This window comes from Pan paniscus, chromosome 13 (genome assembly GCF_029289425.2).
Source record: "Pan paniscus chromosome 13, NHGRI_mPanPan1-v2.0_pri, whole genome shotgun sequence".
NCBI lineage: Eukaryota > Metazoa > Chordata > Mammalia > Primates > Hominidae > Pan > Pan paniscus.
In genome coordinates this window covers 121,160,803-121,177,003 of record NC_073262.2, presented here as the reverse complement: position 1 = coordinate 121,177,003, position 16,201 = coordinate 121,160,803, and the positions used below count along the sequence as shown (strand labels likewise).

Sequence of the window (16,201 nt, the reverse complement as noted above, 5' to 3'; positions counted from 1 at the left end):
CATAGTGAAAACCCTTCTCTACTAAAAATACAAAAAAATTAGCCTGGTGTGGTGGCACACGCCTATAGTCCCAGCTACTCGGGAGGCTGAGGCAGGAGAATCGCTTGAACCTGGGAGGCAGAGGTTGCGGTGAGCCAAGATCACGTCACTACACTTCAGACTGGGGTGACAGAGCGAGACTGTCTGGAAAATAATAATAATAATAATTAAATATGGTGTAGAGAATTAGATAATAGTAGTCCCATTTCCTGTCCTTCAGTATGTTGATTTATGAATTTTTGTGATATGAATTGTGGCTTTTTAAAAGTAACCTTTTCTTTGTTCTCTGTAGTACTGAAAAGAGGAAAAGAATGATATCAACTGGCTCAGAATTGAATGAAGATTACCCTAAGGAAAATGATTCATCATCGTAAGTTACTTTAAGGGCCTTTATAGTGTTAGAGCAGTGTTTCTTATATTGGTATTTGTAACCACTGGGGAAGATTGGGGAAATGGTTTTAATTTATGAGAATTCCAAAGATGGAAGAGCAGAATGTAAAGTAGTTTGGTGACAGTAGACTGTAGGCTCAATAGAGAGGGAAATTAGCCAGTGCTATTGCTTTGGTCATTTCATTGCATTTCTCTTATCCTGCCTTTTCTTAAATCTGCAGTACTTAGTGGGAGAATAGAACTGAAGAACTCTAAACAAATGTTTCTTGCTGGCTGCTGTTTTACTGTGAACCCCTTCTTGTCTTCTTTATGCTTAATTAAAAAAAAAATTTACTTTTTCATTTTACTCATGTAAAAAGTCAGCCTAGAGGTTAAAGGATGTGAGCCTATGTGTTCTAGGCAAGTAGCATTAATCTTTCAGAGATGTTTTCTGGGTTGAACAAAAGGGAATAGATCAACCCAGGGTGCTTGCCAACTCGTAATCATCGTCCTCATTTTGTGAGGATTTTTTTTTTTTTTTGTCTTCTAGGGGAGAAAACTAATTATACAGTTATCAGTTAAAATCTCAATTAATACCTTAACAGAATCAGTTGGTAGACAGTTAATTGGTACTTGAGGTCAAGAGGTCACTAGAAAGGAGTTGGGAAAAAGCCAACGAAACTTTATGTATTAATTGATTTGCTGCTGTAATAGATGTAAAAGTCTGAGTAGGTGGTAGGACTGGTATCTGAAACTATAATCACCAAGGACTCAGATTCTTTCTGTCTTGTTGTTCTGCCGTCCTTACTTAATAAGCAGCCTCCATTTTGTGGACCAAGGTAGCCACTTCAGTCTCTACTTTCTTGTCTCCATTTCTGTTAGTTGAAGAGAGCAAAGGGAGGGCATGCTGTTTCCTTAGGCTGGAAATTGCATATACCACCTTTGTGCATATCACATTGGCCAGAACTTAATCACATGGTTATATCAGGTTATGAGAAGGTCTGGGAAATATGCCTGTATTTCAACTATTGTGGCAAAAGCGTACAGTGGTTATTTAGGGACAACTAATACAACTAATAGTCTGCCTTAGTTTGCCCCTACAGCCACTGAAATAATCCAGTTCACTATTCTTCCATACATAGAACACCCTTATCTCTATCCAAATGGAGAAGAACTCCAAATCTCATGAGAACATTGTATCCAGCTCAGAGTCTAGGATCTTTGGGTGATCTTTCTCTCTGGGTGCAGTCTTCTCTATAAGGTCCAAATGTACCTTGGACCATGCCCCTCATGGTCTGGTACCTAAAAACTAAAAGGCATGTTAATTTGCATTCCCCACTCCAGACCTCATGCACACATCATTATACATTGCTGGAGTAGGAACAGAATAATCACAGTAAAAATTTCTGTTTAAAATAGACAAGAATAGGAAACTGGAGGGGTCTTGGGTCTATAGCAGTGATAAAATCTTGCTAGGTGGAAATTGTGAGGACAGTGAAGGCGTTGGAATAAGTTCCTGGTTAGCCCATCTAGCAGTCTGATTCTGTTGTCTGGGAGAAACCCCCTTGCCCATTGTACTCCATGTGACCCCTGGCTTTGCCCTCTGGCAGATTTTCCTTGTTTGTTTTCTTTAAAGGCCACCACCAAAATAGATTTTGAAGACTATATTTTTCATCAAGGCCATATAGCTTTTATAGCCTGCTTCATCCAAGTTTAAAGATTCTTTAAAGGTAAAACAAGCAGGCTTGAGAAAGAATTGGGGTCGGTCTCTCTCTCTCTCTCTCTCTCTCTCTCTCTCTATCTCTATCTCTATATATATATATATATATATTTTTTTTTTTTTTTTTGTGAAACGGAGTCTTGTTCTGTCACCCAGGCTGGAGTGCAGTGGCACGATGTCGGCTCATTGCAACCTCCACCTCCCAGGTTCAAGCAAGGTTGAAGCACTGTCTCAGCCTCCCATGTAGCTTGGACTACAAGCGTGTGCCACCACGCCCAGCTAATTTTTGTATTTTTAGTAGAGACAGGGTTTCACCATGTTGTCCAGGCTGGTCTGGAACTCCTGACCTCAAGTGATCTGCCCGCCTCGACCTCCCAAAGTGCTGGGATTATAGGCATGAGCCACCGCACCTGGCCTGTTTTAATATACTTTTTAATTTTGAAATAATCTAATTTGCAGAAAAGTCACAAAGATAACATAGAATGTTCCTGTATACCCCTTACCCAGCTTCTGCTAATATTAATATCAAAGTTACTTTCTACAAAACTGACTCTCTAGTTAACTCTTACCACTGCCTCAGTTTGAGAATCAAAAGCAATTGGATATTTTTATCCCATGGTTTCAAATTACCAGACAATTTGATTCTAGGTTCTTGGCACAGAGAGCTATGTTTTTTTTTTTTTTTGAGACGGAGTCTCGCTGTGTTGCCCAGGCTGGAGTGCAGTGGTGTGATCTCAGCTCACTGCAAGCTCTGCCTCCTGGGTTCACACCATTCTCCTGCCAAGTAGCTGGGACTACAGGCACCCGCCACCACGCCCAGCTAATTTATTTTTTGTATTTTTAGTAGAGACAGGGTTTCACGGTGTTAGCCAGAATGGTCTTGATTTCCTGACCTCGTGATCCATCTGCCTCAGGCTCCCAAAGTGCTGGGATTACAGGCATGAGCCACCACGCCCATCCTGTTTTTTTTTTTTTTTTTTTTTTTTGAGACGGAGTCATGCACTGTCGCCCAGGCTAGAGTGCAATGGTGCCATCTCGACTCACTGCAATCTCCGCCTCCTGGGTTCAAGTGATTCTCCTGCCTCAGCTTCCCAAGTAGCTGGGATTACAGGCGTGCACCACCATGCCTGGCTAATTTTTGTGTTTTTAGTAGAGACGGGGTTTTACCATGTTGCCCAGGCTGGTCTCGAACTTCTGAGCTCAGGTGATCTGCCCGCCTCGGCCTCGCAAGGTGCTGGGATTATAGGCATGAGCCACCATGCCTGTCCACTATGTTTCTTTTCATCACTGATTGCAAGCTGATTAGCTTTGGCCTAAATTTATATGTCTCAAATAGGACCTTGTTGAAAGCAATAAGAAGCACTAACACAGACCAGTATCCTTAATTGTAATCTTTTACTGTAGAGCTATAGGTTCAGTGAGTATGAGATCTGCCTTTCAAGACATTAATATGACCGTTTTTATCAAATATTTTACTAAGGCATAAAATGGTCATCACCTTTCTAATCTGTAATATCGGTATTCGTACCTCCCTATCCTCTTACTAAGCCAGTGCTACATGTTTTAGGTTTGTTATGGTAGCACCCCACTTTTAATAACAAATTTTGTATATTAAAGGTCTAGTTGAAGGGAACAAAATTCACTCTAGCGAGTTTATGCACAAAGGTATTTGCACACAGTAAGTATTAAATGGCTTACAGAATCATTAGGACTGTTGAAAAGACAGGCTTTAAGTTAAGTTTTCAGGAATGATTTTGAGAGGTTTGCCTCAAACCAGATCACCAAAGATGCTCCCGGCTATTCTATCATGAAGCTAACAGCTGAATTGGACTCTATCATGAAAGCTGTCCTCTCTAGAACCGTGCTGTCACTGCCAATATTGGAAACCCTGTATAGAAAAACCAAGGTGATATTTAGCATCAGAAATAGTGGAATGGTAATGCTTCTGCCTTATTTACACTTCCCAGATCTTGCATGTAATTGCCTTATTTTAAATCTGATCCAGAACACTAACTAAGAAATGTAGGGTTACTTTATTAGCATTCTTGTTTCTGCACATCAGGGAGGTACACCAGAATGTAGTTGTGCATGCCAGTCTAGCACGTTCACTACACTTTTGGGAAGTCCCAGTTGTTCCAATTAGAAGTCTGTCTGTTAAGCACTAGGTTACCGATCTTTGTTCTGGGTTACTAATACTTTTACACCATCACATCTAGATTTTTTTTAAGTTTGCACTCCTTAGAAGCTGACCTAGATGAATATACTTGTGCAAATGACATTTAAAGCAGTGCTTATAGAGGAGACAAATAACAGAGTGGGAGAAGCAGGCCAGAGAAGAAGAGGAAGCCAAGCAAGAGTGTGATCTCAGGTAAAAGTACCACAGAGAATAGGCTTCGTCTTGATCTAGCAGGGAAACTCTTGGGTTGTTCTAGCTTGAGGCAGGGAGGCTGGGCTTTCCTATTTCCATACTGGACTATCTTTGGTTACCAGTTGCTCTGGCTCTGTCCAGGTGGGCAAAATGTTTTAAGTAGTTAAATGCTGTCCTCTGAAGAACTGCAGATGCTGACTGGTGAACCACATTGAAAATACACAGTCTAGGGGTGTGTAAAGGATAAAAAGGATCTTAGAGACTCTGATGGAGCGTCACCATTGTCCACTAAAAGAGTTGGTACTATAGTTCCCCCTTCCCCTAGCTTGTACCGTTTATATTGACTCCTGTCTTGTATTAAGTTTATTCCATTTTGTCATGGATTCTTCATATTGTTGCTTCCCACTTCTGGGGAAGAATCTTACAAAAGGAGGCTTAGTGGGATTAACCACAGTGTGTTGCTGCAGGTGGTCTTAGGGCTGTAACCCATATTGACATCTCTTCCTACCATCAATTCCATGCATCCTCTATTAACACTTCTGCTCATCTTGATAGTTTGACTGAATGGCATTACCGAGATCTTCATCTGAGGGATTTGAGCCTTTGGTCACCATGTGCTTGTCAGACTGTGGTTGTTGTGATTGCCCATTATAATTACATGAGAGCTATGCTTATCACTGAGCATGAGAGCATTAAGAGGCACCCTAGTGAATCCCCTTTATACCATATAAATTCCTCACTGCCCTCGTTATATAGCAGCAACCCGTCTTCCTTACAATAGTCATTTACCCCTGCCAGTATGGTAACTCCTTTTCTTTCCCATGAATCTGCCTGCATGAGGAGCTCAAAATAGCTAGGTAACAGCCATAACTTCAGGTTTAATTGTTCTTCAACTGTCCTCCTTGATTAAAAAGCACCCCCTCTGGGAACTAGGACCCACAAAATCTAATTTGGAGAGACAGCACAAATTCTCCAAGTGAGTTATTGAAAAATAATGGCAAATGGGGCTACTCCTGCTTTTACTTCTTGGTTGCTGGACCCATATATTTTTTACAAATGGAATGATTTGTTGGTATCTTGAAGGCCACCCCATTCTTAATGAGATCCTCTTCCTTCTGCACTTTTAAAGGGTCTTGCAGCACTTTATCAGGCCAGCAGCTTTGGGGTAATACTGTATGTGGTAGGAACTGTGGATCTTTGTGGTCATATGCTGTCATTGTACCTCCTATTCTGCAAAGTGGAATCCTTGTTCTAAGATACTATGTGAGTTTTCTTGTTAGTGAATGAGATACTCCTATGAGTCCTTGGATAGTAATACTGGTCAAGGCACCATAGACAGCATAGGCAAATGTATATAGTAGTCCCCCCTTATGCATGATTTTACTTTCTATGGTTTCAATTACCTATGGTCAACCTTGGTCCAAAAATGTTAAATGGAAAATTCCAGAAATAAATAATTCATAAGTTTTGTTTTGGTTTTGAGATAGGGTCTTGCTCCAGCCCAGGCTGGAGTGCACTGGTGTAGTCATAGCTCACTGTAGCCTCCAACTCCTGGGCTTAAGCAGTCAAGCCTCAGCCTCCCAAATAGAACTACAGGCATGTGCCACCATACCTGGCTAGTCTTGGCTATTTTTATTTTTATTTTTATAGGGATGCAGTCTTGCTATGTTGCCCAGGCTGGTCTTGAATTCCTGGCCTCAAATAATCCTCCCACCTGGCCTCCCAAAGTGCTGGGATTATAGGCAAAAACTACTGCACCTGGCCCTAATTCATAGGTTTTAAATGGTGCACTGTTTTGAGTAGCACAATGAAACCTTGAGCTGTCCCATTCCATCTGGCCTAGGATGTGAATCATTCCTTCGTTTAGTGGCTCCACACTGTATATGCTACCCGCCCATTAGTCACTTAATAGCCATCTTGGTTATCAGACCAACTGTGAGAGTATTGCTGTGTTTATGTTAAGTAACCCTTATATTACTTAATGATTATCCAAAGCACGACAATAGTGATGCTGGCAATTCAGATGTGCCAAAGAGAAACTGTAAAGTGCCTCCTTTAAGTGAAAAGGTAAAAACTCTCAACAAAGAAAGAAAAAAAAAGATTTTTTTTTGAGATGGAGTCCCACTCTGTCACCTAGGCTGGGATGCAGTGGCATGATCTTGGCTCATTGCAACCTCTGCCTCCTGGTTTCACGCAATTCTCCTGCCTCAGCCTCCTGAGTAGCTGGGATCACAGGTGCGTGCCATCACACCCGGCTAATTTTTGTATTTTTAGTAGGGATGGGGTTTCACCATGTTAGCCAGGCTGGTCTCGAACTCCTGACATCGTGATCCACCTACCTCGGCCTCCCAAAGTGCTGGGATTACAGCCATGAGCCACTGCGCCCGGCCAGGTTTTTTATTTTTTTGAGACAATCTTGCTCTATTACCCGGACTGGAGTGCAGTGACACAATCTCAGCTCACTGCAACCTCCGCCTCCCGGGCTCAGGCGATCCTTCCACCTCAGCCTCCCAGGCAGCTGGGACTACAGCATTCACCACCGTGCCTAGCTAATTTTTGTATTTTTTGTAGAGACGGGGTTTCACCACGTTGCTCAGATTGGTCTCAAACTCCTGAGCTCAAGTGATCTGCCCACCTCAGCCTCCCAAAGTGTTGGGATTACGGGTGTGAGCCGCTGTGCCCGGCCAATAAAAAGAATCTTATGCTGTGGTTGCGAAGATCTATGGTAAGAATGAATCGTCCATCCATGAAATTGTGAAGAAGGAAAAACAAAAATGTATGTTACTTTTTGTGTTGCACCTCAAACTGCAAAAGTGCAGCCGCAGTACAAGATAATTGCTTAGTTAGAATGGAAAGGGCAGGTCGGGCACGGTGGCTAATACCTGTTATCCCAGCACTTTGGGAGGCAGAGTCAGGTGGATGGCTTGAGTCCTGGAGTTCAAGACCAGCCTGGGCAACATAGCAAGATCTCATCTCTACAAAAATTAGCTGGGTGTGGTGATATGTGCCTGTCATCCCAGCTACTTGGGAGGCTAAGGTGGGAGGATCGCTTGAGCCTGGGAGGCAGAGGTTGCAGTGAGCCGAGATCACACCACTGCATTCCAGCCTGGGCAGCAGAGCAAGCCCCTGTCTCAAAAATAAAAATAAAATAAAGTAGCATTAAATTTATGAGTGGAAGACATGAACAGAATTTGTTCCAGTTGCTGGCAATTGAGTTCTATACTATCTGTGGTTTCAGTACTATCTGTGAATTCCATCATATTCATTGTGGGTCTTAGAACATGTACCCTGAAGATAAGGGGGAACTACTGTATCTAGAATATTGTCAGTCCCAATAAGGATTAATTGCTGTCTTTTTTAGTGTGGAAAAAATCTGATATAATCAATTTGCTACCAAATGACTGGTTTCCTCAAGGGATGCCCTTGGATCAGGGTCTCAGTCTTTGCTGTTAACCAACTGGACATTTAGCAGCCACAGTAGATAAACCTTGGTGAAGGGGAACCCATTTTTTATAGCTTCTATCTGCCACCATGGCTGTTACATTATTCATGGTCCCTTTGTGGAAATAACGGAATGTCTAAGGACAGAGGCTGACTGACATGCACTGGACAAGTTATCCTGCTGATTGTTTAGTGTCTCTTTAGTGTTGTTCTCTGGTGAGCATTAACATGTAAAACAGATCACTCTTTGTACATACTCCCATAAGTCTGTCCATATGCCTCTTCCATAAATCATTTATTTCCAATCTTCCAGGCTTGCTCGTTCCAAGCCCCTATTTATCCAAATCATTTGCCACAACCCAGGAGTCCATGACCCACTTCTCTCTCCATACAAAGTAGATGATGAGATGCATCCGTCCAAGCTCTGCACAATGGAGGATTTCCCTCACAACTGTCTTTCAAGGCAGTCCCTAGTGGGACTGTAGTGCAACAGTAGTTTATTTGCAGTTTGTACCAATGTACCAAGATGACCTATCCATTAATCAGGCCCAGGTTTATTCCTCGTTTCAGCTTGACGTAGGAAATGCCCCTAACGCTTGTTCTTGTCATCTCTTTCTTACTTGGGCCCAATTCCAATATACCTGCTTCCATTTTATGATGAATTGCTGTTGTACTCTCCTGGTCTTATGACTTCATGGGTGTGATAGCGCTTAGCTCCTGATGGTTAGCTCTGGTTGCACAGTCCCTTGATGACCATCAGTCAGATGCTCTGTCTCTTCCAGGGCTTAATAATATGCCAAGAGTAGTATGCCATACTTTACAGATGAGGTATAATTTTTGGCTGCAGACAGCATGGTCTTGCTTTACAAGGTCTGGGCTGCAACTCTCCTGTGGGTGACTCTACACATTGTCTTTGTCCTTTAAGTTGGTAATTGGCTCAACTGAGCCTGTCTTCTCTCTTGAACACATAAATACTCAGCATCAACCAGTCAATTCCATAGTCTTTTTGATGATTATTTACCCGATATCACCTACATCTTATCTGTTGCTGTATCCAAACCACTCCAAAATTTAGTGACTTGAAATAGTAACTATTCATTTTTGCTTATGAATTTATGGTCACCTGGGTGGTTCTGTTTATCTGGGCCCAGTTTGGCTCATAGTACCTGGATTCTAATTTTGTTACGCCTCTGTAGTCAGTAGATGGTTTGGCTAGAGTTTGACTGGTCTAGGATGGCCTCACTCATATAACTGGCCATTGAGTGGTGGGGGTGATTGGGCCATGTGTCTTCCACTGTTAACAGGCTAGCCTGGGATTATTCACATAGCAGTGGCAGGGTTCCAAGAGAGTGAGTGGAAACCTGCAGGGCACCTTTAGACTTAGGGTCAGAACTCACACACTGTTAACTTCTGTCACATTGTTTTGGGAAAAGGAAATCACAGGACTAGCCCCATTAAGGGATGAAGAAATAGACTGAATTTATTGATTAGAAGCTTGAATATAGGGAGTGAAATAATTTGGGACATTTTAAAAACAACTTTATTAAGCTACAATTTACATACCATGTAATTGACCCATTTTAAGTGTATATAAGTCAATGATTTTTAGTAAATTTTTTAAATTATATTACGTCATCATTATCTAGTTTCAGAACATTTCCATTACCCCAATACGATCTATTGTGTAATCATTCTACCACATTTCTAAAATACTGGAGATACTGCGTGAGCCCTATCCTTCTCTACCTTATTTCATCCTAATTCACCATAGGTGAAAATCTTAGCAATTGTAACACTATAAGATGTCAGAGGTATTACTATCAGCAACAGAATTTCTGTTGCCATTGCCAAACAAGGGTCCAATTCCAGAATCCTATCCTTAGAGTGTGCTTCCTAGGCCCACTTTTAGTACCAGCTGTTGTAGATTATGTTCCCCAGAAGCAGAATCTGAAATGGAGATTAGTGTGCATGTGAATTACTAAGGAAGTACTCCCAGAGAAGATAGTGAAGGGAGTAAGGAAAGCAATATAGTTAAGGGCAGGAAACAAAGCATGGATGTGATCCTGGAGAAGTCACACAAGGACATGAAGGTTAGTCTTCATCCTGATATTACAGAAATCTGTTATGTAGCTTCCACCATAAAGTTGTTTTAATCCAAATCAAGAGAGCTGGGCTTCTCTACTGTAGCGCCCGGCCTTGTTTGTGACTCTGAGATTACAGGCAAAGTATCTCTAGTAACTTGAGGGCAGTCCTGTGAAGAAGAGCCCTTGGTACTGGCTATCAAAAACATAAGTTGGTGTGAAGATATGGAAGAGAGAATATAAAAATGAGTCAGTGGGAATCTAGGTGGAGCACACTTAGGCATTGTCTGCCACAGGCTTAGTTCATGATGGTTCCCCTTAAATTAGCACTGTTAAAGCATGAACATTTATTTGAATGGACACTCTCTACTTATATGGGTTGAGGTATTTGAAAATAATACAGGGGAGAAAAGGGCTTTTAAAATAAATTTTAACTTTGTATTCATGATCCTGAAGAATTTTAATCAGTATAAATTAAAATGCAGTTGCCGCTTAGCAAATAGTATTGCTATTCATGTGGAATACATAGTTTTGATTTTGACTTTTCTTTTCCTTTTTTTTTTTTTTTTTTTTTTTTGAGATGAAGTCTCGCTCTTGTCACCCATTCTGGAGTGCAATGGCGTGATCCCTGGCTCACTGCAACCTCTGCCTCTGGGTTCAAGCAATACTTCTGCCTCAGCCTCCTGAATAGCTGGGATCACAGACGCCTGCCACCACGCCCGGCTAATTTCTTTTTTTTTGAGACAGAGTCTCGCTCTGTCACCCAGGCTGGAGTGCAGTGGCGCGATCTTGGCTCACTGCAAGCTCCGCCTCCCGGGTTCACGCCATTCTCCCACCTCAGCCTCCTGCGTAGATGGGACTACAGGTGCCCGCCACCACGCCCAGCTAATTATTGTATTTTTAGTAGAGACGGGGTTTCACTGTGTTAACCAGGATGGTCTTGATCTCCTGACCTCATGATTCGCCTGCCTCGGCCTCCCAAAGTGCTGGGATTACAGGTGTGAGCCACTGCATCTAGCCCACTCCCAGCTAATTTTTGTATTTTTAATAGAGATGGGGTTTCCCACGTTGGCCAGGCTGGTCTCGAACTCCCAACCTCAGGTGATCCGCCCGCCTTGCCCTCCCAAGCTGCTAGGATTAAGGCTTGAGCCACCGCGCCCAGCCTGATTTGTTTTTCTTTGTAAACCTATAAACTGCCAAGCTTGAACAGTGTACTTTTTTTTTTTTTAAGACTAAGTCTCACTCTGTTGCCCAAGCTGGAGTGCAGTGGCGCGATCACGGCTCACTGCAACCTCCACCTCCCAGGTTCAAGTGATTCTCCTGCCTCACAGCCTCCCGAGTAGCTGGGACTACAGGAACGCGCCACCATGCTTGGCTAATTTTTGTATTTTTAGTTGAGACGGGGTTTTACTATGTTGGCCAGGCTGGTCTCGAACTCCTGACCTCGTGATCTGCCCGCCTCAGCCTCCCAAAGTGCTGGGATTACAGGAGTGAGCCACCGTGCCTGGCCACAGTTTACTTTTTAATTGATTCTTTCGGTCTTAGTAGCTGAATCATTTTATCTGGTCTTGCTTTTGGCCAAGAAAATCTAATAATCTTGCTGTCTCTGATTTGACTTTTATATAAAGAAAAATGCTCCTTTACTTTTGCTAAGTTATCAGAGTCATGGATTGGATTGGCTCTTGAGATGGTAATTAAAGATTATTTTTGTAATTTTCATTTGTTTAAGTCATTGACCTTTTGAGACTAACAATCTTGTAGCTTAATTTTCAAGCATATCAATGAATTTGGCACTTTAAATGTAAATGTTTTAATGACAACTATTTAAAATTAAGAACAATATTTTTATACACCTGTACTATATTGATGTAAAATTATTAACTATAGGAACAACAAGGCCATGACAGATCCCTCCAGAAAGTATTTAACCAGCAGTAGAGAAAAGCAGCTGAGTTTGAAACAGTCAGAAGAGAATAGGACATCAGGTAAGTGTTTGATCTTACAATAAATAAGGTGCTCATTTATTATATATTTATTAGATTAGAAATAAAAACCTAACCCATCTGTACATTCTTTTTATTTTTATTTATTTATATATATTTTTTGAGACGGAGTCTTGCTCTGTTGCCCAGGTTGGAGTGCAGTGGCACAATATCGGTTCACTGCAACCTCTGCCTCCCGGGTTCAAGTGATTCTCCTGCCTCAGCCTCTCAAGTAGCTGGGACTACAGGTGTGTTCTATCATGCCTGGCTAATTTTTGAATTTTTAGTGGAGACGAGATTTCGCCATATTGGCCAGGCTAGTTTCAAAATCCTGAACACAAGTTATCCACCTGCCTTGGCCTCCTAAAGTGCTGGGATTACAGGTGGGAGCCACCACGCCCGGCCTAATCTGGTGTTAGTTATTGGGTGCCAATTTGTACCCAGTACTTGGCTAAAATATTTTAAATTATTAGAAATCCAGGGAATTTGTATTTGTTTATAAAGAATCCAGTCTTTACCTTATTCTTCCCCTATTTGACTGCCTAGAATTAAGCTGTTTCATTGTCAAAGTACCAGGACCATAGAATGAATTAGAGGAGTAAAGTGGTTGAAATTAAAGTGCATCAGTGTTAGTGCTTATTAGAAGCTTCAGAAGATCTTGAAATTATTGTCTGAAGCAGTTTTTTAAACTTAACCTTCTACCCTGTTTTTACAAAAACATTTTTGTCAGATGTTTCCCACACTTAACGTATCTGTTCGATTCTCTGAAATCCTTACAGAGTCCGTTATCTGGTATTAACTTGAGTATTATGTCAACTTTAACTTGAAGTAAGCTAAAATATGGCATGATTTTGATAAATTGATAGTTTAAGAGAATCCAGTTGATCAGGACCCTAGGAATATTCTTCTTTTAGTGGTTTGGGATTGTGACATTGACTCCTACAGAAAGAAATATCACATGTAAGTCTTACCTCTGAAATAATAATATTTAGAAGATATAAACTCTGCTTATTGTCTCTTATAATCAGCCTATAGTTAAAAAACAGAAAACATAAGCTGTAATAAGCCTTAACAATGCTGAAGTTAAGGTACATCTCACAAAATTTGACGTGGAGGAGAGAAGGAAGTGCATGACCAAATGACAAGATTAATGGAACAAAACGTAGACGTTTTAAATGTGTTAAAGTTACAGAGTTAATCGGTGGAAGAACTAAAGTAACACTACTAATGGTTGGAGAGAGGAGAACAAGAGTAGGGGTGATACTAATTTTCTACAATAAAGAGTCAATTGATACTGTTTAAAATGAGTAAATCAAGAAGTAGTAGAAATGTTATTAGCACTGTTGAAGAAATCAGAAAAAAAAAGTTTTTTTAAATCGTTAAAAAATAGAAGTACAACTTGTGGAACTTGGGGGCAGGAGAGGGTAGCTTTGCTATTATAGCTTCTTTCACGGTATTTTATCTTTTAACATACATGTGTACTGGCATACTTCAGAGATATTGCAGATGTAGTTCCAGACCACATAAATAAAGCTAATAGCACAAAAAAGCAAGAATGAATTTTTTGGTTTCCCAGTGCAATAAAAGTTATGTTTATACTATGCTGGAGTCAGTTAAGTGTGCAATAGCCTTATGTCTAAAAAAAAAAAAAAAATAAGGTACCTTTTTTTTTTTGAGATAGGGTCTCACTCTGTCGCCCTGGCTGGAGTTCAGTGGTGTGATCTTGTCTCACTGCATCCTTGACCTCCTGGGCTTAAGCTGTCTCCCACCTCAGCCTCCCAAGTAGCTGGGATTACAGGTGCACACCACCATGCCCAGCTAATTTTTTGTATTTTTTGTAGAGACATGGTTTTGCCGTATGGCCCAGGCTGGTCCCCAGCTCCTGGGCTCAAGTGATCCACCTGCCTCAGCCTCCCGAAGTACTGGAGTTACAGGCAGGACCCACTGCACCCAGCCAGTCATAATTTTAAAATAGTTTATTGCAAAAAAATGCTAACAATCATCTGAACCTTCAGAGGGTTGTAATCATTTTGCTGGTGGAGGGTCTTCTGTGTTGTTGGCTGCTAATTAGGGTGGTGGTTGCTGAAGGCTAAGGCAGCTGTGGCAATTTCTTTCTTTCTTTTTTTTTTTTTTTTGAGACAGAGTCTTGCTCTGTCGCCCAGGCTGGAGTGCAGTGGCACGATCCTCGGCTCACTGCAACCTCCGCCTCCTGGGTTCAAGCAATTCTTCTGCCTCAGCCTCCCGAGTAGCTGGGACAGGCGCACACCACTACGTGCAGCTAATTTTTGTATTTTTAGTAGAGATGGGGTTTCACCATATTGGCCAGGCTGGTCTCAAGCGCCTGACCTCATGATCCGCCTGCCTCAGTATCTCAAAGTGCTGGTATTACAGACGTGAGCCACTGCACCCGGCCAAGGCAATTTCTTAAGACAATTTGTCACATCTCTGATTGACTCTTCGTTTCATGAAAGGTTTCTCTGTAGCATGTGATGCTGCTTGATAGCATTTTACCCACAGAACTTCTTTCAAAATTGGGATCAGTCCTTTCAGACACTACCATTGTTTTCTCAACTAAATTTATGTAATATGCTAAATCCTATGTTGTAACTTCAACAATATTCATGGTTTCTTTACCAGGATTAGATTTCATCTCAGGAGACTTCTTTCTTTGCTCATCCGTAGGAAGCAACTCCACATCCATTAAAGTCTGATCATGAGATTGCAGCAATTCAGTCACATCTGCAGGCTCCACTTGTAGTTCTCTTGATATTCCCACAATATCTGCAGTTGACTGCATCTCCACTGATGTCTTGAACCCTCAAGGTTATCCATAAAGGTTGGAATCAACTTCCAAACTCCTGTTATGGTTGCTATTTTGACCTCTTTTCATGAATTACAAGTGTTCTTAATGGTATCTAGAATGATAAATTCTTTCCAGAAGATGTTCAGTTCACTTTGCCTAGCTCCATCAGAGGGATTACTGTCTGCTGTAGCCTTCTGAAATGTATTTCTTAAATAGTAAGACTTGAAAATTGAAATGACTCCTTGATCCATGGGCTGTAGAATGGATGTTGAGTTAGTAGGCATGAAAACAACATTATCTTTGTATGTCTCCATCAGAGCTCTTGTGTTACTAGGTGCATTGTCAAGGAGCAGTAGTATTTTGAAAACAATCTTTTTTTCTGAGCATTGGGTATCAGTAGTGGCTTAAAATATTGATTAAATCATGTTGTGAACAGAAGAGTTGTCATCTAGGTTTCGTTGTTCCATTTCTAGAGCACAGGCAAGTAGATGTAGCATAATTCTTAAGGGCCCTAGTATCTTCAGTATGGTAAGTGAGCATTGGCTTCAGCTTCAAGTCCTCAGCCACATTAGCGCCTAGCAAGAGAGTCAGCCTGTCCTTTGAAACTTTGAAGCTAGGCATTGATTTCTCTCTAGCTATGAAACTCTTAGATGGCATCTTCCAATATAAAGCTATTGCAGCTACATCGAAGACCTGTTGTTTAACGTAGCCACCTTCATCAGTGATCTTAGCTAGATCTCAGTAACTTGCTGCAGCTTTAATATCAGTAGTTGCTGCTTCACATTGTACTTTTATATTATGGAGATGGCTTCTTTTTTTAAACCTGATGAACCAGCTCTTACTAGCTTCACATTTTTCTTCTGCTTCTCTCAGCCTTTATAGAATTGAAGAGAGTTAGACTAGACCTTTACCCTGGATTAGGCTTTAGCTTAAGAGAACGTTGTGGCTGGTTTGATCTTCTGCCGAGACCACTAAAACTTTCTCCACATCAGCAATAAGGTTGTTTTGCTTTGTAATTCACGTGTTCACTTGAGTAGCACTTTTAATTTCTGTCAAGAGCTTTTCCTTTGCATTGGCTGTTTGGTGCAAAAGGCCTAGCTTTCATCCTGTCTCAGCTTTTGATGTGCCTCCCTGACTGGGCTTAATTGTTGCTAGATTTTTATTTAAAAGGAGATGTGCATCTCTTCTTTTCACTTAAAAACACAGAGGTCATTGTAGGGTTATTAATTATCCTAATTTCAATATATTGTCTCAGGGAATAGGGAGGCCCAAGAAGAGAGACAGAGATGGGGTAATAATGACAATTTGGTGGAGCAGTCAGATAAATTGAGTTCGCCATCTTATATGGGTGAAGTTCGTGGTACCCCAAAACAGTGACAACAGTAACATCAAAGATCA

At 41.3% G+C, this 16,201-nt stretch overlaps 1 protein-coding gene across 12 annotated transcripts in view; it reads left to right on the top strand.

Annotated features, from left to right (window-relative positions):
* USP37 (ubiquitin specific peptidase 37) overlaps positions 1 to 16,201 on the top strand; it is a 119,186-nt gene that overhangs the window by 23,077 nt on the left and 79,908 nt on the right. For 11 of the 12 annotated variants that reach the window (XM_055109112.2, XM_055109111.2, XM_055109113.2 and 8 more), the window contains exons 8-9: positions 332 to 409; positions 11,906 to 12,003. In XM_055109112.2, the coding sequence (XP_054965087.1) occupies positions 332 to 409; positions 11,906 to 12,003 (176 nt within the window). The remainder of the gene's footprint in view (positions 1 to 331; positions 410 to 11,905; positions 12,004 to 16,201) is intronic. The other variant, XM_063595555.1, reaches the window with a different exon arrangement.